General features: G+C 43.6%; 1 protein-coding gene across 1 annotated transcript in view; it reads right to left on the reverse strand.

Moving 5' to 3' along the window:
- LOC143803957 (dynein axonemal heavy chain 5-like) overlaps nucleotides 1-25,915 on the reverse strand; it is a 587,287-nt gene that overhangs the window by 179,084 nt on the left and 382,288 nt on the right. Inside the window, exons 62-65 of the mRNA XM_077281707.1 lie at nucleotides 21,928-22,077; nucleotides 17,596-17,670; nucleotides 16,961-17,131; nucleotides 2,609-2,761 (exon numbers count right to left, since the gene is read on the reverse strand). Coding sequence (XP_077137822.1) covers nucleotides 2,609-2,761; nucleotides 16,961-17,131; nucleotides 17,596-17,670; nucleotides 21,928-22,077 — 549 coding nt within the window. The remainder of the gene's footprint in view (nucleotides 1-2,608; nucleotides 2,762-16,960; nucleotides 17,132-17,595; nucleotides 17,671-21,927; nucleotides 22,078-25,915) is intronic.

The raw sequence follows: 25,915 nt of genomic DNA on the forward strand, positions 1-25,915 counted from the left end.
AGCGGGACGGCATCGGGGAAACCGAATCCAATACAGGTACGGAGAATGCCAACACCCCGGTGACCAAACCGATCCCGGTAGCCGTACAGCACCCAGGCTCTGACTCGACACCCGCACTTCCGGTGCGATGGGGGTGGTGGTGGTCTCTCCTCACCAGAATAAGAAGGGCTACATCCAGGAGATAGAGCCACCAATAGGGGCCCCCGACACCGAAACGAAAGTACCATCCTCCACGGGCACAGACTGTACCGATTACGAGCCAGGTAGGGGGGACATAGTCACCTACACCCGCTACTGGACAGCCGCCGGTTGGCATACCCGGGAGGTAGGGCAGGCTACCCCGCTAATGGTGTTGCATAACATCGAGCGGAATGGTCTTGCCGCCCCTGCGGCTGTCAAGGATGTGGCAGTAACTGATATGCACACGCAAGCCACTCAGACTGCAATTGCAGCCCATGATCTGACAATGCATGAACAACGGACCCATGGGGTCAACGTAGACGAGGACATATACACGAGTCGTCCAAGGCCAAAGATTACCAGATATGGTATAAGGCCCTGGATGCAGTTTGATCAATAAACCTCGAAACCCTGAAGAAGGATTGTATATAGTTTAAAAACTTTTCCTGTTTGCTTTGCTGCTAAAACCCGTCCTGGGTTATGCCTTAAAGGGGTCCTCAGTTCCAAGAGGATTCCAAGTTTGAACCTGTTTTGCACAAGTTGTTTTATATCAAAGAACTGTGGAATCATGGACCGTGCATGATCACAAACTGTTCCTGTAAATAGTTTGCACCTTCTTAAAGGTGCTCTCTACTGGTTTTACAAGAAAGAGCTTTGCGAAGAGACTGTTCCTGATGACAGCGTGAAAGTTCTTGCTGTTTTACAAGTTGATGATTGACTTGCATCCTGATTAATTTGCACTACCTCAGAAGAGACTGGAGATTTCCTCTTAAAGGGAATGTTAGTTGTTGCACTTTCTCCAAGAGTGATAATGTTGCCTTAAATAGCTAGATAGTAATAATGTTTCACATAGTGATAGTATGTAGCTAGGAATAGAAATGTTTAATGATGTACTTTGAATAAAATTGAAGTTGAAGTAAATGTTAGGTTTTATAGGAATAAGCTGAAGAGAAATGCAGTGAGCCCGTGGGGGTAGACAGATAGTCCTGCATATGTAAAAGAAGTGAGAATAGCATATTGGTTTGCACTTTGAAGTTTTATAGTATGCCCTTAGAGGGTATTCGCACTTAAAGAAAAGAAGAATACTGTTTTGTACTTGCACTTAATAGATAATATACCCGTATGGGTGATGGTCGTTCATAGTTAGTTAATTAATAATTGTTATTTACTTAATTTAAAGTCGTACGCACAATGTAAATATGTTCTTGTTTGCAACGTTCAAGTGTCCTTGCCTCCCATAAAGGGAAGCACTGTTAAACTAATTGGTTTTATAGCATTCAAAATTTTGTATGTCTTTTTGCTAATGAATTGTTGTTTTCTTTTCCCAGCCCGGGAGTGCTGGATATGAAACACTGATCATCACTTTTTATGTACTCTTTTTGGGTGGTGGAACTGTGACTGAAAAACAGAAATCTGGCATTTAGGTTTTTTTAGTTCTAGCATTTAACTTATGTTTTAGTTTATTTTATTTTTTTGATAGACCAGACTTTTTTGGATGTGGTGATACCAATCATGTTTATTTAGATTGAAACTGGGGAAAAAATGTGTTAAAAAGCATGTGCGCGTAGGGGGCACTACAGAACTGACTCAAACAGAATGAGCCAAACTTCTAGCAACTCGATTGGAATGTGATGAAGATTAAAACCTTAAATAAATAATTGTAAATCATAATATTATTCTGACATTTCACATGCAGTACTTAAATTATAGAATGCAGATAAACTCTTCAGAGCGGAAGAACACATGAACTCTAATGCCATCTATTGGAACTAGCAATCCTAAAAGTCAATATTGGCTATTTAGAGGGCTTTTTCACATTACCAAGGATAAGTAGCAAAACCAGAAATTCTTTTTGTAGATGTGTTTCAGTGTGTTTGCCTCTCATCAGTGCCAAGCAGGACAGCTTATATGGCTGGGAGAGAGGCTTCTGACACGACTTCTAAAAGGTAAAGTTTATCTCCCAATCAGAAGCCTCTTAAACAGCTAAATCAGATCTTCTGCTTTGCACTAATGAGGGGTAAAGACACCGGAACACATGTATACTTCTACTATGTTAGAATTCCTGCCCTCTTCCTCTCTGAAGAGGGTATATTGATATATAAATTTCCAGAGGAGCATGGCTTATAAGTCTACTAATGTCGACTGGGCATTCTCCACAAGGAGAAAATTAACCCTTTATGTTATAGTAGTAGTACACCTAATTGATTATGAATTGTGGAAAACCAAGTTCTAATAAATGTGGCTACGGTGTATGTAGGTTTATGACTTCAGCTGTATGAGAGAATAGCTGGGACAAACCTTTACAGACAGACTAATGCCTGTCAGTGTCAGTCAGGCAGCACTATTAAGACCATTTAATTGTGTATCTAAATTTTGTTGGGGTTTTTTAGATCCTATTTTTCTTTAAATAATCCAAGTATGCTTGCACCTCTTTTATTGTTGTTGTTAATTCTGAGTTGAACCAACTAATGTCTTCTTGCCGGCACAGCCTGTCCCTTATGACACGATTCATTTCATGCTCCCAGTATGCTACAACAGTACAATGGTCTTCACGGTCTTCATTAGAAAGCTTCCGAAGGAACTGCAAAGAAATATATAGTTTTTTGTTTACCTTCTATCAACATTTTTTATATTATCGTTTCAAATATTTCATTGAATATGTCAAATTCTGCTTAAACATAATTTTCACCATGATACGATGATGCTACATCAAATCCTCTCATGGCAAGTGTATGGCAAGTGTAATCATCTTATATAGACTTTATACAGCAAAAGAAAATTGTGGGGGTTTTCATATCTTCAAAACTATGTACAACACATACACATTTTTATAGTCTGTTTTTTTATTTTCTGGTTGTAGGTTATTCTATTTTTTTAATTTAAAGGGAACCTGGCAACGACAAAATGCGGTTACCTGCAGATATGGGGTGAACCATAGCATTAAAATGCTACCTGGTCTACTTTCTAAAAACATGGCTACCAGGAGGAAACAAACTTATATCTTCTCAGGCGCTAATCGCTTCATAGGGGCGTGCACAGTGCTATTACGTCACCCCTCATTATACTGTGAGGGGCGGATGTAATCACTCCTTGGCTCTTTGATTGACAGCTTGCTCTGCAGTGTGTATGTGCAGAGCAAGTTCTTAATCAAAGTGTCGGGAAGTGATTACAGCTGGGGATCTGTCTTATAGTCCGAATTTAGGGTAGTTTACCAGGAGATGGCGGTTGTTGAGCGGGGTCACAGGAGGCAGGATCGCAGCTGCAGGAAACCGGCAGCGGCAGGAGTGGGGTGATGCTGTTGGCACTGGGCTGGGAGGAGGGGTTGTCCTGGTGGAACGAGGCTGCGGGCCCTGGGCTTCAACAAGATGTCAGTGGTCAAGTAGAAGCGGAGTCCCCACTCTGCCCATTGCTAAATCTGCGCATGCTCCGTCTCTGGCATCCATTTTCCTAAAGCACATCCCTGGGAAATGAGTGGGCAGAGGGCAGGCTCTACCCATTTTAAATAAGAATTTGATCTCATGCTGATTTTGTAAGTTTGCCAACTGACAAAGACATTATTAAACTTAATCATCTACAAATAGAATGTTGATGTAATGTTTTATGCAAATATTGTCAAAACTATGTACATTTAATGAATTTATTTATTTGCAAATGGATTGTATACCACTTTTTGTCTTTGCGGGGTTTTTCTCTTTGCCTATTTTTTATTTTAATGTTTTAATAATTTGCATAATAAAGATTTATCTATTTTAATTTTATGCTTTTGTATCTGAGTAGTTCAAATCATGGTGGTTTTCTATCGTTCTTTAGGAACTCCCCAAAAATTTATTTCACTACACTTTCTGGAAAAGACATGAACAGTCTATAATTTTAAGGGTAGGTTAATTTTAACATTGAGAGACAGAATATCAAAAATAATTTTCAGAAAATCACATTGTATAAATTATATAAATTGATTTGCATTTTGCAGTGAGAAATAAGTATTTGATCCCTCTGGCAAACAAGACTTAATACTTGGCGGTAGGGTTGAGCGACTTTCATTTTTTTAAGATCGAGTAGGGTTTTGGGAAACCCGATTTTGTCCAGAGTCGAGTCGAGTGCAGTCGGCCGATTATCGCTAAAAATCGGGGATCGACCGAAACACGAAACCCAATGCAAGTCAATGGGGAAGCATAGTCGGCAGTGAGTGGAGGCCAGGAAAACACCTACAGTGCCCATTTTAATGCCAAAAACATCCATTCTTGTTTCTGAAGCTTGCCAATCTTAATTAACTGTATAATAATAGTTGGGCATAGGGAATTGGGGGAAAGTTGTGGGGGGAGTAGGGCTGGCTCAAGTTTTTCGTGGGCCCAGGAAATGCGGACTACGTCACGGCGGTGTTGCAGGGAAAGGTAAGTATTTAAAAGTTGCAAGTGCTGTGATCCTGAGCAAGCAGGGGGGGCCCACTCGTTCGCATTGCCACTGGCACAGGGCCCCTCAAAGTACGGCGGTGTGTTTGCATGGCGGGGGCGCCTCCCACCAGCAGCGACACTTTTGCGTACTCTGAGGGGCCCTGTGCCAGTGACGTCGCCAACGAGTATGCCCCCCCACCTGATGAAGGAACCTGCACTTTCATCTGCACCTTCCTCTTTGTCCCTGTGTAAGGTGGTATAACATGCGGGAAGGGGAACCTTACTTTCAGCAGGGACAGATTCTGGCTGTGTAGAGTACAAGGGGAATGTAGTGGTCTAGGTCAATGTACCAGCAGACTCATTTAGCAGTGGCTGGGCAATGGGCAGGATGAGGAGGAAACAGATATAGGGCCAAAGAATAAAGTAGGCTACATGCAGTTCAAAATTGGTAACAGGACTAAACAGGCGGCATTGCTTTGTTCAGTGGAGTAGCAAACCCAAGAGCAGCAGACACTGTTTCAAGGGCCTAACCACACTAGTAGGCCAAATGCAGTTTAATATCTGATAGTATAGGGCGAAAGCCAGAATGTGGAAGCTCAGCTTTGTTCAGTTGAGGACAACACCAGGGAGGGGCAGACACCTTTAGTAGGCCGGAAAAGCCTATTGCATTTTTTAAAATGGTAATTTGGAGCAGAAGGTTGAAGCTCAGCTTTATTTAGTTGAGGGCAACACCAGGGAGGGGCAGAAGCCGTTAGTAGGCCCTAACCACCATTTTTTTTTTTTTTAAAACCACTTAATGAGAGCCGGAAGGTTGAAGCTCAGCTTTATTTAGTTGAGGACAACACCAGGGAGGGGCAGAAGCCGTTAGTAGGCCCTAACCACCATTTTTTTTTTTTAAACCACATAATGAGAGCCGGAAGGTTGAAGCTCAGCTTTATTTAGTTGAGGACAACACCAGGGAGGGGCAGAAGCCGTTAGTAGGCCCTAACCACCATTTTTTTTTTAAAACCACTTAATGAGAGCCGGAAGGTTGAAGCTCAGCTTTATTTAGTTGAGGACAACACCAGGGAGGGGCAGAAGCCGTTAGTAGGCCCTAACCACCATTTTTTTTTTTTTAAAACCACTTAATGAGAGCCGGAAGGTTGAAGCTCAGCTTTATTTAGTTGAGGACAACACCAGGGAGGGGCAGAAGCCGTTAGTAGGCCCTAACCACCATTTTTTTTTTAAAACCACTTAATGAGAGCCGGAAGGTTGAAGCTCAGCTTTATTTAGTTGAGGACAACACCAGGGAGGGGCAGAAGCCGTTAGTAGGCCCTAACCACCATTTTTTTTTTTTAAACCACATAATGAGAGCCGGAAGGTTGAAGCTCAGCTTTATTTAGTTGAGGACAACACCAGGGAGGGGCAGAAGCCGTTAGTAGGCCCTAACCACCATTTTTTTTTTTTTTAAAACCACTTAATGAGAGCCGGAAGGTTGAAGCTCAGCTTTATTTAGTTGAGGACAACACCAGGGAGGGGCAGAAGCCGTTAGTAGGCCCTAACCACCATTTTTTTTTTTTTTAAAACCACTTAATGAGAGCCGGAAGGTTGAAGCTCAGCTTTATTTAGTTGAGGACAACACCAGGGAGGGGCAGAAGCCGTTAGTAGGCCCTAACCACCATTTTTTTTTAAAAACCACTTAATGAGAGCCGGAAGGTTGAAGCTCAGCTTTATTTAGTTGAGGACAACACCAGGGAGGGGCAGAAGCCGTTAGTAGGCCCTAACCACCATTTTTTTTTTTAAAACCACATAATGAGAGCCGGAAGGTTGAAGCTCAGCTTTATTTAGTTGAGGACAACACCAGGGAGGGGCAGAAGCCGTTAGTAGGCCCTAACCAAAGTTGAAGGCCAAATGCAGTTTAATTTCTGATACTATAGGCCGAAAGCCAGAAGGTGGAAGTTCCGATTTAGACAGTGGAGGACAATTTGAATTAGGGACTGCAGACAGACTTAGTAGGCTGTCCCCTGTGGACCATGCATCCACCACATTAACCCATTGCGCCGTAATGGACACGTAATCTTCCGTGGCCATGCCTACAGGTCCATGCGTCTGTTGTCAGGTGCACCTTTGTACTCACAGATTGCCAGAGTGCATGGACAATGCGGTCTTCTACATGCTGGTGGAGGGTTGGGATGGCTTTTCTCGCAAAAGAAGTGTCGACTGGTTAGCTTGTAGCGTGGTACAGCGTAGTCCATCATGGCCTTATTAATAGTAAATAAAATATATAACTAGGCTCTATGAACTTTTAAATAGGTTCCAGGGGTACACGGGCAGCATTGGTGTGGTCAGTGGAGGAGTATTGCAAGTAGGGGCTGCAGACAGGCTATCAAAGGCCTAAAATAACAAACAGTAGGCAGTCATGGCAGTTTTACATCGGTTACATGGATACACAGGCAGGCACTCCAGGCAGCATTGTGCTCAGTGGAGGAGTATTGCAAGTAGGGGCCGCAGACAGGCTATCAAAGGCCTAAAATAACAAACAGTAGGCAGTCATGGCAGTTTTACATCGGTTACATGGATACACAGGCAGGCACTCCAGGCAGCATTGTGGTCAGTGGAGGAGTATTGCAAGTAGGGGCCGCAGACAGGCTATCAAAGGCCTAAAATAACAAACAGTAGGCAGTCATGGCAGTTTTACATCGGTTACATGGATACACAGGCAGCTAGGTGGTGAGTGGAGGAGTATTTAAAGTAAGGACCGCAGACAGGCTATCAAAGGCCTAACATAACAAACAATAGGCTCATGGCAGTTTTACAGCGGTTACATGGATACACGGGCAGGCAGCTTGGTGGTGGTGAGTGGAGGAGTATTTAAAGTAGGGACCGCAGACAGGCTATCAAAGGCCTAACATAACAAACAATAGGCTCATGGCAGTTTTACAGCGGTTACATGGATACACGGGCAGGCAGCTTGGTGGTGAGTGGAGGAGTATTTAAAGTATGGACCGCAGACAGGCTTCGAAGGCCTAACACAATAAAATGGGCTGGCTGTAGGCACTTTAAAATTGGTTCCAGGGGTACACGGGCAGCAGTGGTCTGGTCAGTGGAGGCCTAGTGGAAGTATGGACCGCAGACAGGCTTCGAAGGCCTAACACAATAAAATGGGCTGGCTGTAGGCACTTTAAAATTGGTTCCAGGGGTACACGGGCAGCAGTGGTCTGGTCAGTGGAGGACTAGTGGAAGGAGGGAGCGCAGAAAGGCTTCAAAGGCCTAAAATAACAAACAATAGGCTCATGGCAGTTTTACAGCGGTTACATGGATACACGGGCAGGCAGCTTGGTGGTCAGTGGAGGAGTAGGGACCGCAGACAGGCTATCAAAGGCCTAAAATAACAAACAATAGGCTCATGGCAGTTTTACAGCGGTTACATGGATACACGGGCAGGCAGCTTGGTGCTGAGTGGAGGAGTAGTGCAAGGAGTGTCTGTCCCAGTACTCCCAAAATATAAATAGATGTTAATGTCTCGCAAAACAACCAAAACAAAAAAAAAGATGGCATACTTAGGTACAGGGGTGGGCTCATCTGCTGTGTTTCTGACATAGTAATTTGGCAGTAACTATTTAATGGTGCCAATATAGGACACAGACACAGACTACTTTAAGTTGCATCATAGATGTCTACAAATTTGTATTGTCAGTGCCAGACATTGAATGATGTCAGCGAATAGACTAAAGATTGGTGGAGCTGTGCGACATAATTTTGCACGTAGTAGAGCCCAGTTTGAGCTGGGGTAGGGGGGAACTCTCTTGAGGCCGGCGGGACCGCCCCAGGGCCACTCATGTTACAACGGTGTGTCTGACGTTGGGTGCGCACCACCACCGCCAGAGACACTACATTGTACTATGAGGGACCCAGTAGCAATGCCGTCAACCAAAAGCGAGCACACCCACCTCTTCAGACAAACAGCAGTCTCACGGGTGCTTGCGCCAAGTCGCGATACCACGGCCCCGTGTGGGGAGTTTGGCCATTTAGGGAGGTGTAAACATGTCGTATGCTGTACAATCTGCAGCAGCAAATTAGACATTAGAAAAGTAATTCACAGGCAAGAGCTTTTCATAGGAAAGCTAGGTGTCGGCCGGGCAAGGTGGGGCAAAAGATTTTGAAATCCAGTTGTGGTTCATTTTAATGAATGTTAGATCGTCAACATTTTGGGTAGCCAGACGAGTCCTTTTTTCGGTTAATATTGACCCTGCAGCACTGAATACTCTTTCTGATAGGACACTTGCTGCCGGGCAAGCAAGCTCCTGCAATGCATATTCTGCCAATTCTGGCCAGGTGTCTAATTTGGAGGCCCAGTAATCAAATGGGAATGACGGTTGAGGGAGAACATCGATAAGGGATGAAAAATAGTTAGTAACCATACTGGACAAATGTTGTCTCCTGTCACTTTCAATTGATGCAGCAGTACCTGTCCTGTCTGCGGTCATAGCAAAATCACTCCACAACCTGGTCAGAAAACCCCTCTGTCCAACGCCACTTCTGATGTGTGCACCCCTAACACTCCTAGTCTGCTGCCCCCTGGAGCTCGTGTGAGAACGATCACGTGCGCTGTGTGCTGGGAATGCCTGAAGCAAACGGTCAACAAGAGTTGATTGTTTGGTTGCTAATATTAGTTCCAAGTTCTCATGTGGCATAATATTTTGCAATTTGCCTTTATAGCGTGGATCAAGGAGGCAGGCCAACCAGTAATCGTCATCGTTCATCATTTTCGTAATGCGTGTGTCCCTTTTTAGGATACGTAAGGCATAATCCGCCATGTGGGCCAAAGTTCCAGTTGTCAAATCTCCGGTTGTGATTGGTTGAGGGGCAGTTGCAGGCAAATCTACGTCACTTGTGTCCCTCAAAAAACCAGAACCCGGCCGTGACACGCAACCAATTTCCTGTGCCCCCGTGAAAGTTTCCGCATTAAAAATATACTCATCCCCATCATCCTCCTCGTCCTCCACCTCCTCTTCGCCCGCTACCTCGTCCTGTACACTGCCCTGACCAGACAATGGCTGACTGTCATCAAGGCTTCCCTCTTCCTCTGGTGCAGACGCCTGCTCCTTTATGTGCGTCAAACTTTGCATCAGCAGACGCATTAGGGGGATGCTCATGCTTATTACGGCGTTGTCTGCACTAACCAGCCGTGTGCATTCCTCAAAACACTGAAGGACTTGACACATGTCTTGTATCTTCGACCACTGCACACCTGACAACTCCATGTCTGCCATCCTACTGCCTGCCCGTGTATCCTCCCACAAATAAATAACAGCACGCCTCTGTTCGCACAGTCTCTGAAGCATGTGCAGTGTTGAGTTCCACCTTGTTGCAACGTCTATGATTAGGCGATGCTGGGGAAGGTTCAAAGACCGCTGATAGGTTTGCATACGGCTGGCGTGTACAGGCGAACGTCGGATATGTGAGCAAAGTGCACGCACTTTGAGGAGCAGGTCGGAGAACCCAGGATAAGTTTTCAATAAGCACTGCACCACCAGGTTTAAGGTGTGAGCCAGGCAAGGAATGTGTTTCAGTTGGGAAAGGGAGATGGCAGCCATGAAATTCCTTCCGTTATCACTCACTACCTTGCCTGCCTCAAGATCTACTGTGCCCAGCCACGACTGCGTTTCTTGTTGCAAGAACTCGGACAGAACTTCCGCGGTGTGTCTGTTGTCGCCCAAACACTTCATAGCCAATACAGCCTGCTGACGCTTGGCAGTAGCTGGCCCATAATGGGACAACTGGTGTGCAACAGTGTCATCTGCCGATGGAGTGGTTGGCCGACTGCGTTCTGTGGAAGAGCTGTAGCTTCTGCAGGAGGACGAGGAGGAGGAGGAGGGGGTGCGAACGCCTACAGCCAACTGTTTCCTAGACCGTGGGCTAGGCACAACTGTCCCTAAATTGATGTCGCCTGTGGACCCTGCATCCACCACATTCACCCAGTGTGCCGTGATGGACACATAACGTCCCTGGCCATGCCTACTGGTCCATGCATCTGTAGTCAGGTGCACCTTTGTACTCACAGATTGCCTGAGTGCATGGACGATGCGCTGTTTAACATGCTGGTGCAGGGCTGGGATGGCTTTTCTGGAAAAAAAGTGTCGACTGGGTAGCTCGTATCGTGGTTCAGCGTACTCCATCAGGGCTTTGAAAGCTTCGCTTTCAACTAACCGGTAGGGCATCATCTCTAACGAGATTAGTCTAGCTATGTGGGCGTTAAAACCCTGTGTACGCGGATGCGAGGATAAGTACTTCCTTTTTCTAACCAGAGTCTCATGTAGGGTGAGCTGGACTGGAGAGCTGTAGATCGTGGAACTTTCGGGTGTGCCGGTGGACATGGCAGACTGAGAGACGGTTGGAGACGGTATTGTTTCCGCCGGTGCCCTACATGCAATATTTCCTCCTACAAAACTGGTGATTCCCTGACCCTGACTGCTTTTGGCTGGCAAAGAAACCTGCACAGATACTGCCGGTGGTGCGGAAAATGGTGGCCTTACAGTGACGGAAGGGATGTTGCGTTGCTGACTAGCTTCATTGGCCGAGGGTGCTACAACCTTGAGGGACGTTTGGTAGTTAGTCCAGGCTTGAGAATGCATGGTGGTTAAGTGTCTATGCATGCAACTAGTATTTAGACTTTTCAGATTCTGACCTCTGCTTAAGCTAGTTGAACATTTTTGACAGATGACTTTGCGCTGATCAGTTGGATGTTGTTTAAAAAAATGCCAGACTGCACTCTTCCTAGACTCTGATCCCTTTTCAGGGATTGCAGACTGAGCTTTAACCGGATGGCAACGCTGTGCTCCAACAGGTTTTGGCTTTGACACGCGTTTTGGTCCAGATACGGGCCCGGCAGATGGAACCTGTTGCGATGTTGATGCCTGCTGCGGCCCCTCCTCCACCTCCGCTTCTGAACTACTGCCGCCTGCACCCTGTTCCCCCAATGGCTGCCAATCGGGGTCAATAACTGGGTCATCTATTACCTCCTCTTCGAGCTCGTGTGCAACTTCGTCTGTGTCACTGTGTCGGTCGGTGGTATAGCGTTCGTGGCGGGGCAACATAGTCTCATCAGGGTCTGATTGTGGATCTGTACCCTGAGAGGGCAATGTGGTGGTCTGAGTCAAAGGAGCAGCATAGTACTCTGGCTGTGGCTGTGCATCAGTGCACTCCATGTCAGAATATACTTGTAATGGGCATGGCCTGTTAAATGTTTCACTTTCTAAGCCAGGGACGGTATGTGTAAAGAGCTCCATGGAGTGACCCGTTGTGTCGCCTGCTGCATCCTTCTCTCTTGTTGTAGTTTTTGCTGAGGAGGACAAGGAAGCGACTTGTCCCTGACCGTGAACATCCACAAGCGACGCGCTGCTTTTACATTTACCAGTTTCGGAAGAGGAGGCAAAAGAGCTAGAGGCTGAGTCTGCAATGTAAGCCAAAACTTGCTGTTGCTGCTCCGCCTTTAAAAGCGGTTTTCCTACTCCCAGAAAAGAGAGCGTTCGAGGCCTTGTGTAGCCTGACGACGAAACTGGCTCCACAGCTCCAGACTTAGGTGGAATATTTTTATCCCCACGACCACCTGATGCTCCACTACCACTACCATCATTACCAGCTGACAATGAACGCCCACGACGACCTCTTGCACCAGACTTCCTCATTGTTTTAAAATCTTAACCAAAGTAACTTTATTTGTTGCTATCAAACAACTTACACGGTGAGCTATAACTTCAGTATGATTTCAATATCCCTTAACAGGTTGGTGAGACCACAAGGAAAATCAGGCACAATGTTACACACTCTGTTTTCTGTGGCACAAAATCACAGAGATGACACACACGCAGGACTGTCACTCAAGCACTAATGTCAATATTAATCTCCCACCTAATTTATTTATTTTTTTTTCTCAGGGAGACTTTAGAAACCAAATAATATTAAAAAAAAAAAAAAAAAAGGCTTTCTATGGCCCACAATTAGAGAGAGAGAGGTGGCACAACCAGGAGTCAAGACTGGCGCACAAGCTGAAAGGGCAATATTACTCTCCCACTGTTTTTTATGTTTTTTTTGTTTTTTTCAGGGAGACTTTAGAAACCAAATAATATTAAAAAAACCAAAAAAAAAAAAGGCTTTCTATGGCCCACTGAATGAGAGGGAGAGAGGTGGCACACCCAGGAGTCAAGACTGGCACACAAGCTGAAAGGGCAATATTACTCTCCCACTGTTTTTTTAGGTTTTTTTTTTTTTTTCAGGGAGAATTAGAAACCAAATAATATTAAAAAAAAAAAAAATAGGCTTTCTATGGCCCACTGAATGAAAGGGAGAGAGGTGGCACACCCAGGAGTCAAGACTGGCACACAAGCTGAAAGGGCAATATTACTCTCCCACTGTTTTTTTATGTATTTTTTGTTTTTTCAGGGAGACTTTAGAAACCCAATAATATTTAAAAAAATAAATAAATAGGCTTTCTATGGCCCACTGAATGAGAGGGAGAGAGGTGGCACACCCAGGAGTCAAGACTGGCACACAAGCTGAAAGGGCAATATTACTCTCCCACTGTTTTTTTAGGTTTTTTTTTTTTTTTTCAGGGAGAATTAGAAACCAAATAATATTAAAAAAAAAAAAAATAGGCTTTCTATGGCCCACTGAATGAAAGGGAGAGAGGTGGCACACCCAGGAGTCAAGACTGGCACACAAGCTGAAAGGGCAATATTACTCTCCCACTGTTTTTTTATGTATTTTTTGTTTTTTCAGGGAGACTTTAGAAACCCAATAATATTTAAAAAAAAAAATAAATAGGCTTTCTATGGCCCACTGAATGAGAGGGAGAGAGGTGGCACACCCAGGAGTCAAGACTGGCACACAAGCTGAAAGGGCAATATTACTCTCCCACTGTTTTTTTAGGTTTTTTTTTTTTTTCAGGGAGACTTTAGAAACCAAATAATATTAAAAAAAAAAAAAAAAAAAAAAAAATAGGCTTGCTATAGCCCACTGAATGAGAGATAGCACACACAGCAGTGGCACACAAGCCCTGACTGAGGCCAATATTTTTCTCCCACTGATTGATGTAGTGTTTTTGTGTTGAGGTAGAATTTAGAACACAAATCACGGAAAAAATAAATAGGCTTTCTATGGCCCACTGAATGAAAGGGAGAGAGGTGGCACACCCAGGAGTCAAGACTGGCACACAAGCTGAAAGGGCAATATTACTCTCCCACTGTTTTTTTATGTATTTTTTGTTTTTTTCAGGGAGACTTTAGAAACCCAATAATATTTAAAAAAAAAAATAAATAGGCTTTCTATGGCCCACTGAATGAGAGGGAGAGAGGTGGCACACCCAGGAGTCAAGACTGGCACACAAGCTGAAAGGGCAATATTACTCTCCCACTGTTTTTTTAGGTTTTTTTTTTTTTTCAGGGAGACTTTTGAAACCAAATAATATTAAAAAAAAAAAAAAAAAAAAAATATAGGCTTGCTATAGCCCACTGAATGAGAGATAGCGCACACACAGCAGTGGCACACAAGCCCTGACTGAGGCCAATATTTTTCTCCCACTGATTGATGTAGTGTTTCTGTGTTGAGGTAGATTTTAGAACACAAATCACGGAAAAAATAAATAGGCTTTCTATGGCCCACTCAGTGAGAGATGGCACACACAGGGATGGCACTGTAGCAGAAATGCCAATCTTAATCTCCCACAAAAAAAAAACAAAAAAAAAAAAAAAACTGTCCTACAATTACTATCTCCCTGCAGTAATGTAAGCCAGGTATGGCAGGCAGCAATAGGAGTGGACTGATGCACAAATTAAATAAAAAGTGTGGACAAACAAAAAAGATAGCTGTGCAGAAAGGAAGGAACAAGAGGATATGTGCTTTGAAAAAAGCAGTTGGTTTCCACAGTGGCGTACACACAGCAATACAGCTATCACGGAGCCTTCTAGGGCAGCCCAATGAGCTACAGCGCTGAGGGGAAAAAAAAAAAAAAATAGCTTCCACTGTTCCTGCACACCGAAGGTGGTGTTGGACAGTGGAAATCGCTGCAGCACAAGCGGTTTGGTGGTTAGTGGACCCTGCCTAACGCTCTCCCTGCTTCTGATGAAGCGGCAGCAACCTGTCCCTAAGCTCAGATCAGCAGCAGTAAGATGGCGGTCGGCGGGAACGCCCCTTTATAGCCCCTGTGACGCCGCAGACAGCAAGCCAATCACTGCAATGCCCTTCTCTAAGATGGTGGGGACCAGGATCTATGTCATCACGCTGCCCACACTCTGCGTTCACCTTCATTGGCTGAGAAATGGCGCTTTTCGCGTCATTGAAACGCGACTTTGGCGCGAAAGTCGCGTACCGCATGGCCGACAAGCACAGGGGTCGGATCGGGTTTCATGAGACGCCGACTTAGCCAAAAGTCGGCGACTTTTGAAAATGATCGACCCGTTTCGCTCAACCCTACTTGGCGGCAAAACCCTTGTTGGCAAGCACAGCAGTCAGATGTTTTTTGTAGTTGATGATGAGGTTTGCGCACTTGTCAGGAGGAATTTTGGTCCACTCCTCTTGGCAGATCATCTCTAACCTCCAGACAGCTCTGCGGACCTCTGGATGTCTTTATGGTTACTCTTGGTCCTGACATGCTCCTCTGAGCCACTGCAAATCTTCGTAACCTCGCTAAGTTACCGCCAGAAGCTTGTAATCTTTGTGGCCCCTCCGAGTCACTGCCAGCTGCTTGGAGTTCATGGACCCGGCGATCCACAGCAAACACCTGCTGTAGTCCTCCTGGACAGATGCCCGCAGTTTAACATCAATTGTAAGGATCGTACTCACTCAAGTGCATCAGGAGGAAGACAGGTGGCACGTTCCTTTCAAAGTCCATATTTATTTATTTGCTTCATAACCCCGGAAGCACCAACAGAAAGGAAAAACAGCCTTTAGGGCAGGCAGGAACAAAGCATCAATGTCCATAGCACAGTCCTCTAGCTCCTCCGAGAGCTATGTGGGAGTTCCTGCTCTCCCAAGTCACCAACAGCCACTAACTCACATGGCCAGGTCACATGACCCTGACCTCACACAGGTCCTGGCACGATCCTGCTCCCTCAGGCCTCTGGGCACACAGGTTGGGGTAATGTCCAGCTCTCAGGCTCGGGTAATGTCCAGCACTAAGGCTTGGTCTGGAGCCACATACACTGGAAGACTTCTCCCTCTCTGCACACAGACCATGGAGGTCTCCACACCTCCAGCCACAGCCCCTGTGCCAAACAACAGCCTCCATTACATAATCACACCCACAGGGGAGGTATATGGGTAGCCAGACCCACCCATCTCTCATAGCTACCTGAAACACTAAATGACATCTTAGTGTTCACTCACACTAAAGCAAAATACTCCGGGTTGCATCGCAGGGAGCACCCATCTCTGCAACATATACCTCCCATCGATTATACGTCCATTAGCCTCCTTACATAGTGTATATGTAGTAGTCTTAGTTACTTTCTTATGTCTATGTAGTCCGCTTGTTTCTTTTGCAGTATTTATGTAGGCAGTAAGCTTGCTTCTGCTTCCCATATCTATGCAGCAAGCCCCGTTCTGTTCCCATATCTATGTACCAGCCTTTTTTTAAAGCCTGTTATCTCTGCTGCTTAAATGCAGGGACCAGAGATAAGCAGGCCAAAGGTGAGCCATCGCAATTCGAGGGCCATTGCCCTGTGATTGTCCCCTAGACTGAAAAGTACTAGCCAGACCCTGGTGATAATGAATGAATAGGGAATGCTGGCAAACGTGGTATGGTCCCTATTAGTGATGAGCGAGTATACTCGTTGCTCGGGTTATCCCGAGCACGCTTGAGTGGTCTCCGAGTATTTGTTAGTGCTTGGAGATTTAGTTTTTGTAGACGCAGCTGCATGATTTATGGATGCTTGACAGCTTGAGTACATGTGGGGATTCCCTAGCAACCAGGCAACCCCCACATGTACTCAGGCTGACTAGCCGCCGTAAATCATTTAGCTGCTTCTACAAAAATGAAATCTCTGAGCACTAACAAATACTCGGAGACCACCCGAGCGTGCTAGGGAAAACCCGCACAACGAGTATACTGCCTCATCACTAGTCTCTATACTTATTTTCTGTAAACCTTTAATTATCTTTCTATTATAAACTGCTTAGAAAGTGGGATTGCAGTTTAGATTATAATCAATCCAAATAATTATTCTAGCGCCTTTTATACTGAGATTGTGTCTGACTGTGTCTGATTGTGTCTGATGGGTAATACAATGTTCATTACTGATGAGCTTGAAGTGAGGTGGAAAACACATAAACCCCATATGGAGGATGGTATAAGTAGGAAGAGCACTTTATAGGTCTTTTACATTACAAATATGTCCATAAATTCTTAATATTACCTGAAATACTTTGGTTATTTCTCTCAACGAAAATAGATAGTGCTGTCTGCCTGGTGTTGAGGAAATAACTAAGACTTTTTTCACAGATTCCAAAAGATGGCATGAGGCTTTCGCCAAGGATAAATGAAGATCTTCTTGTAGAGAGAGGCCATCTTTGTCACCCATATTTGCCTACATATATAAAAATAACCAGTAGTGAATACAGGTGTATATGATTCAAGGTGTGTGTTGTCAACATTATAATAATTAAAACAGAATTTTAATTGAACTAAATGATCATTTTCGGTCATCACATTCATGTGATCACTATTATTTTTGGTACATCCGATTTTTTTCACGGCCCCATAGACTTGCATTGCTGATTTTTATTCAAAAGTCAGAACAAAATCAAATACCTCTCCGATTTTTTGTGCGGAGCACTCAGTCTGTGGACAAAAATTGGACATGTGCGCAGCCCTTTAGAATATCATAGGTACGAGTGTTATTCGTGAAAACCATAAAAGAAGAAACCTTAAAATTGAAAGCACTTAAAAGAAGAAACTGACTGACATTAAAACAACCATGGGTGATAAATAAAAATTTTTGTGAACACTCGAGAACTATTTAACTAATGAAAGCAGAATATTAACACTTACCTCCAGCACAGAGAAAATCACTTTCTGCAGCTGGGCACCTTCCAAATCCGGTAGGTGGAATATGGAAAAATGGCGCTAAGAAAATAACATTGTAAGGTTTATGTTAATGCAAACCCATGAGCAATGGTTAACTTATGTTTTTACTGAACAATTCAGAGGTTAATTGAACTGAATGAAATGTTCTTTAACCCCTACACGACCTATGACATATAGGTAAGTCATTGGTTATATCCCTCCTTTTGATGCGGGCTCCGGTGCTGAGCCTGCATCTTTCCTGACATATAACAGCTGATTTGATCAGCTGACATGTGTCCCTAATAGTTGCAGGTGGAATCCTGATCCACTTTCGGCTGTTAAATGCCACTATCAGATACTGACATGTTAACTTGAGCAAACTTTATGCGCGTCACAAACACTGCCAATCGGTGCCCCTGCCACATGATCGCGGGGCACCGATTGGTTGGCATGATAGCCGGGGGTGTGCAGCAGAACCCCTTGCTTGTTACTGCAGATCTCCTATGAACGCCGGCCTTCATAGGAGATGATGATTTCTCCTACACATACAGTAGCAATCGATCAGATGATCTCAGCTTGAAATATCTCCTTAGGGGACTATTGAAGCAAGAAATAGAAAAAAATGTTTTAAAAAATATTTAAAAAATTTAAAAAATATAAAAGTTCAAATCACTCCCCTTTTGCCCCATTCAAAATACAACAATGAAAAAAAAAATTACACATATTTGGTATCGCTGAGTTCAGTATCTCCTGATCTATAAAAATGTGAAGTAAATTAATCAGAGCAGTAAACGGCGTAATGAGAAAAAAAATCAAAACTCCTAGATTACAATTTTTTGGTCGCCGCAATATTACAGTAAAATACAATAACAAGCATTCAAAACATTCTTATCTACCCCAAAATGGTATGAATAAAAATATTAGCTTGGCGCACAAAAGTAAGCCCTCACACAGCCCCAGAACTAGAAAAATGGAGACGCTAAGGGTCTTAGAAAAAGGCGCTTTTTTTTTTTTTTTTTTTACACAAACTTTGGATTTTTTTTCTCCACTTAAAAAACCAAAACGTATACATGTTTGAAATCTGCTTACTTGTACTAACATAGAGAATCATAAAGGCAAGTAAGTTTTATCATTTGGTGAACATTGCAAAAAATAAAAAATAAAAATTGTGGAATTGCACTTTCACCCCACTTGGAATTTTCTTCACGTTTTCCAGTACACGATATGGTAAAATCAATGGCGTCGTTCAAAAGTACAACTTGTCCCTCAAAAAAACAAGCCTTCACATGGCCATATTGATGGAAAAATATATAAAGTTATGGCTCTGGGAAGAAGGTCAGTAAAGAACGAAAACGGAAAATCCCAAGGTCGTGAAGGGGTTAATTCTACTGTACTGTTAGAGGTTTCAAATAACTTGTTATTTTAAGTGTTGTATTTAAAGGGAACGTGTAATTAGAAAATCGTTATGGTTTGAAGGGAACCTGTCACCAGGTTTGGCCGATACGAGTTACGGCCACCGCCTTTCGGGGCTGATACACAGCATTCTATAATGCTGTATGTCTGCTCCCAACCCGACCTGCAAGACAAGAAAAATAACTTGTATTATACTCACCTGCGGGGCGGTCCGGTCTGAGGGATGTTACTCTTCTTGGTCCGGCGCCTCCCATCTTCTTGCGATGCTGTCCTCCTTCTTGGTTCATGTGAATGATGAGTCCCTGGTTCGTGTGGATGATGCAGGGATGCGTCATCCACAAGAACCAAGCAGGAGGGCGGCATCGCAAGAAGAGGGGAGGCGCTGGACCAAGAAGAGTAACATCCCTCGGACCGGACCACCCGCAGGTGAATATAAAACAAGTTATTTTTCTTTTTACAGGTTGGGTTGGGGGCTCATATACAGCATTATAGAATGCTGTATATAAGCCCTGAAAGGTAGTGGCTGTAACTCGTATCGGCCAAACCTGGTGACAGGTTCCCTTTAAATAAGGTGTTTATGCTAAATGCATTTTTATAATATCTTCTTATTTATATAATTATATTGTAAAAAAAAAAAATCAGAAATCTTACAATTTTTACTTTATCTAATAGGCCTTGTATTAAACTCACACTTTCTGATGCTTGCAGAAGACTTTTCAACAGTTTCATTATCATCACAGACAGGATTTCAATGGCATATAACACCTCTATGTTTGTTAGATACTACAGGATCGAACATTTACAATTAGGTGCTGGTACAGCTCATCTTCTATCCCTTTCTCCTGAATGGACCATGCTCATTAAATATTTCAATAAAACTCAAAAGCATCTCAGACTATTGCTGTTTAAGTCCATATACAGGTGCTTCTCACAAAATTAGAATATCATCAAAAAGTTTAATTTATTTCAGTTCATCAATACAAAAAGTTAAACTCATATTATAGAGTCATTATTTCAAGTATTTATTTCTGTTAATGTTGATGATTATGGCTTACAGCCATAGAAAACCCAAAAGTCATTATCTTCACATGAGACCTCAAGCAGCTTGGATTGTTTGTCTCTCCACTCTTCTTCCAGACTCTGGGACCTTGAATTCCAAGGTCTAGTGTGAGGTTTCTACAATCAGTGATGGTTTGAGGAGCCATGCCTTCTGCTGGTGTAGGTCCACTGTGTTTTATGAAGACCAAAGTCAGCACAGCCATCTACAAGGAAATTTTGGAGCTCTACATACTTCCCTCTGCCAACAAGCTTTTTGGAGGTGGAAATTTCATTCTCCAGCAGGACTTGGCACCTGTCCACACTGCCAAAAGTACCAATACCTGGTTTAAAAACAACAGTATCACTGTGCTTGATTGGCCAGAAAACTTGCCTGACCTTAATCCCATAGAGAATCTATGGGGTATTGTCAAGAGGAAGATGAGAGACACCAGACTCAACGATGCAGACGAGCTGAAAGCTGCTATTAAAGCAACCTGGGCTTCAATAACACCTCAGCAGTGCCACAGGCTGATCGCCTCCATGCCACGCCCCATTGATGCAGTAATTGAAGCAAAAGGAGCCCTGACCAAGTTTTGAGTGCATTTACTGAATACACATTTCAGTAGGCCAACATTTCAGATTTTTTAAATCATTTTTTCAAGCTGGTGTTATAAAGTATTCTAATTTACTGAGATAATGACTTTTGGGTTTTCATTGGCTGTAAGCCATAATCATCAACATTAACAGAAATAAATACCTGAAATAGATCACTCTGTTTGTAATGACTCTATACAATATACATATATATATGTTTCACTTTTCTTATTGAAGAACTGAAATAAATTAACTTTTTGATGATATTCTAATTTTGTGAGATGCTCCTGTATCTTTTGAAAAAAAAAAAAAAAACACTAAAGGCTCATTCAGACATCCAATTTTCATGTACGAGTGCTATTTTTTTTTTACATAGCACTTTTACCTGTGATAGTCTATGGGTCATTCACATGGCCAATATTTTTCGCAGACCTATTGGTCAAAATTGGCAATGCAAGTCAATGGCTCTGTGAAAACAAATAATTTTTTCCACGGACTATCAGAATGGACAATGGAGATATATTTTTTTCTCACTTGGACCACACTGTGATCAAACTCTGATCATAATAATAGATCTGTTTTTCTCCTACGTGGAAAAATTAGACGTATGAATGAGCCCTAAGTATCTGTCTAATGTTAGCCCTAGTGGTGAGTGTGAAAATTGCAAGATTTCCAATTTTTTTTCATTCACATGTATATCGTGATATGAAAATAAAAAACAAGACAAACATTTAATTTAACAAAAAATATATTTAAAGGAGATGTCCACCACTGTACAACCCATAAATAATTCAAATACTTTCCTCCCGGACCAACATGGCACCTTTGCTCTGAGCCCTGTATTCCCGACCTGTCTCATGACATATAGAATGTCACATGACCACTGCATTTTTACACCAAACAGGTAAATACGGTGCTCATTAGGTGGTATCACAATGTTAATTTTTGACGTGTCATCATGTACAGTGCAATTAGAACATTATACAAAAGATGCACATATAGGATTAAAGCATTTTGTGACCCAACCCATGTCCTTTCTTGATACAATCCAAGAGTTACTAATCAGCAGGGATATCAACTGTGAGGAGGGACGGGCATGTCCGCTTTTTATGAGTCCGGTTGTGGTTGCATGCCCGGTGACCACGCTTGATATACCACTGATGGTAACCTAGGCTCCAGATAGCAATTAATACTGTAGGATTTACACTCCTTATAATTGTGCCGTTTATGTACCCTGACATTGGAATGTGTCTGTTTTTATTAAAAACTCACCAATAGTCGTTGAGCTGAAACTCTGTGGGCACTGTTGGCATATTTGGGTTGACCCATAACAGCTTTTACGAGGAGCCCTTCTAAAGTCTGCCACTCGAAAGGTTTGTTGAATCTCACCAGAGTTTTGTCATCCAGAAGCATTCTCAACAGCTAGATGGATATATGAGGATAATATTTTGGATTTAGCCACTTTGACCCACACACATAATAATACTGAATAACGCTGGGAAATACTTCAGATTCTTTTTCACAGATAACATGTTGCAAATCGAAGGTAGGCCGCCCCTTACCATATTGCATTCTAGCATGGCCATTGCATAGCAAATCAGCCAAAGTTTGGTAATAGTGGCATTTTTCATGGAGGGGGTGATTGCCTAGACTTATAAATGAACACGGATGAGGCTTATATAGGGTGACAGTCACACATACGTGTAGTGCACAGCGTCTGGTTTACAACCTATGAGTGACACCGATACTTTTAGATCAGGCAGACTTGCCCAGCACTTTATGAGCGCACCCCACAAGGACAGATACCTCAATTTCCTTAGCCAACAGTAAAGTACTAGCTGTATCCTGCGTAAAGTTGAAAAAATGTACAATAACTAGATGTATAAAATGCATTAGTATTTTTGATATTTTGGCCAAAATACTCAGGCTTGCAAATTGCGTCAAGAGTCCTCATTGTCTTGCTAATCCCTACAAAAAATTCAAAGCAATACACCGAAAAGAAAATCAAATAAAAAAAACATCACAGGAAAAAGGCAGCTGCATGTACCAATAACAGGTCACGGAAACGAATGCACCTAAAGGATGCAGCAGACCCCCTGGATAAAGGGTAACACACATGTAAAATGCTGATGAAACAATCACTCATGCACAGGAGTGTAACTACAACAGGTATGGGGTCTGCAGTCGCACCCCGGCTCTGGAACCTAAGGGGCCCAAAAAGTCCTTTTTACCTATATGAAAAGACCAATACTATAAGACTTGCAATAATTAGGGACCCGTGGGAGCATTGGGGCCCATGAGCTTCAAGTTATGCCACTGCCAATTCATGGAGGGGGTGGTTGCTTGCATGTTACGCACCTGTTACATCTTTTCTGTTGCACGTGTTTTTCACTTCTATGCAAGATGCAGCCAGGTCCTTTCACTATTGGCTGTGGAAATTGGGGTGTCTGCCCTTGTGGGGTGCACTTATATAATGCTGGGCAGCTCACATTATCTAATAGTATGGGCATCACTAATAGGCTGCGTTGGAGACTCTGTGCACTTCATTTGTGTGACCAGAGCCCTATACAAGCCTCATCCATCTGCAATTCTAATACTAGGCAGCCACCCTCCCCATGAATGGTAGGTGTGCGAGTGGCCAGTTCAGAAATGTTTTGTACCTGTACTGCCTCTGTATTATCATGATGGCCAGCTGCATCCTGTAGTGCATTAGTATTGTGACCTGGTGTTGGTAAATACGGTTGCCTTTTTTCTGTAATTTTTCTTCTACCTCTGTCTTTGGCTACGTTTACTCGTGAAGCTGGAAATAAGTGGGTACAAATCCGCCCTAAGGTGGGCATAAATCGCTTTTTAGCTCCCCTTCTTGCACTCGGATAAGACCGTATGGTGCTTATTATTAGTGATGAGCGAGTATACTCGTTACTCTGGTTTTCGGGAGCAGGCTCGGGTGGTCTCTGAGTATTTGTTAGTGCTCAGAGATTTCGTTTTTGTCAACGCAGCTGCATGATTTATGGCTGCTAGCCAGCCTGAGTACATGTGGGGATTGCCTGTTTGTTACATGTATTCAGGCTGTCCAGCAGCCGTAAATCATGCAGCTGAGGCGACGAAAACGAAATCTCCAAGCACTAACAAATACTTTTAGACCACCTGAGCATGCTCGGGGAGACCTGAACAACAATGCTATTCGCTCATCACTACTTATTGTCTCTCCAGTTTTTATTTCATTCTCTTTGATTACATTTACACATATGTGTGAGACATTCGTCTGTTGTCTTTTTTCGGACTGCAAATGGATTTTTAAAGAGCTTCATTGATCCATGCACTCAGCCGGGCCACGCATGTCCTTTTAATCCCTTTTGCAGATCATAAATAATGAATATGGTAGGTAGCACACCCTTAGAGGACAGTATAAATTTGTATAGGGTGCTACATTCTTTGGAGCCATGCATGGAGATTTGTAAATCACTGTCAGCGGGAGGAGAGAATTCACCGAGGACCTCCCGTATAACTAGTGTGCAGTGCAGCTCGGTCCCCGGCAGCTACTAGAAGCATGTGTTTGTCCCATTGTACAGCCAGTGGCTGATACATGCTGCCCACGGTTTGGACAGCATGTATCACCTGCCAGAAAATGCAGAGAATTATTTACATCTATTATCACTAGTGTTGAGCATTCCGATACCGCAAGTATCGGGTATCGGCCGATACTTGCGGTATCGGAATTCCGATACCGGGATTCCGATACTTGGCGCGTATCGGATACCGGAATCGGAAGTTCCATGATTCAAAATTCAGAAATTCAGCCAATGAGAAAGATTCCAAGTGTGGGCACATCCTGTTTAGCATGGAGGGCATGAAACTACTGGCAAGGCTGTGATTGGCTGCTTAAATGATGTCATGATGCAGTTTAAAAGTCGCTGGCGCCATTTTGCGATCACTCTGCTGTGAATTCAGTTAGTGACAGGACGCTGTTTGCTGACTGAGGGACAGTTTAGAGATAGCGATTTGCTTCTTTGTGCTTTCCAAAGGCTAATTTAGCAACCGCTGTGTTCACCTACTAATCACCTTCCTTTTGCCTTGTAGCGCTGTTTTCACAGCGATCTGCAAGGTCTCTCTGTGTGTGTGTGTGAGTGCAGCCCACTCTCTAGTCTGAGTGCAGCCACATAGGCCATCCATAGCTGGTTGTATTCAGTTCAGGGAGGGTGGTTCATTGCCTCATACTGTCCTTTTTTTTTTTTTTTTTGAAGTAGTGCAGGCTGCTGCACATTTTTTCCAAAAATTCCTATTAGTGTCTTTCCACCCGTCTCCAGCTAATTTGTGGAAAAACACTACATAGGATAAAGTAGAGGAGGGTTTTTGGGCCTTGCAGCGCCGTTTACGGCTGTCTGCACGGTCTCCGTGTGACTGCAGCTCGCCCTGTAGTCTGTGAGCAGCCGTAGCTTGGTTGTCTCCAGCTCAGGGTTGTTCACTGCGTCATACCGCCAAATCAATTTTCATTTTGTTTTCAAGTAGTGTAGTCTGCTGCTAATTAATTTAAAAAAATCCTATTAGTGTCTTTCCACCCGTCTCCAGCTAATTTGTGGAAAAACACTACATAGGATAAAGTAGAGGAGGGTTTTTGGGCCTTGCAGCGCCGTTTACGGCTGTCTGCACGGTCTCCGTGTGACTGCAGCTCGCCCTGTAGTCTGTGAGCAGCCGTAGCTTGGTTGTCTCCAGCTCAGGGTTGTTCACTGCGTCATACCGCCAAATCAATTTTCATTTTGTTTTCAAGTAGTGTAGTCTGCTGCTAATTAATTTAAAAAAATCCTATTAGTGTCTTTCCACCCGTCTCCAGCTAATTTGTGGAAAAACACTACATAGGATAAAGTAGAGGAGGGTTTTTGGGCCTTGCAGCGCCGTTTACGGCTGTCTGCACGGTCTCCGTGTGACTGCAGCTCGCCCTGTAGCCTGTGAGCAGCCGTAGCTTGGTTGTCTCCAGCTCAGGGTTGTTCACTGCGTCATACCGCCAAATCAATTTTCATTTTGTTTTCAAGTAGTGTAGTCTGCTGCTAATTAATTTAAAAAAATCCTATTAGTGTCTTTCCACCCGTCTCCAGCTAATTTGTGGAAAAACACTACATAGGATAAAGTAGAGGAGGGTTTTTGGGCCTTGCAGCGCCGTTTACGTCTGTCTGCACGGTCTCCGTGTGACTGCAGCTCTATCCGTTGTCAGTTCAGCCCCAAAAAAATAAATAAATAATAAAGTTCACCAAACACACCAGTT

Source organism: Ranitomeya variabilis, chromosome 2, assembly GCF_051348905.1.
Source record: "Ranitomeya variabilis isolate aRanVar5 chromosome 2, aRanVar5.hap1, whole genome shotgun sequence".
In the NCBI taxonomy this organism is placed as follows: Eukaryota; Metazoa; Chordata; class Amphibia; order Anura; family Dendrobatidae; genus Ranitomeya; species Ranitomeya variabilis.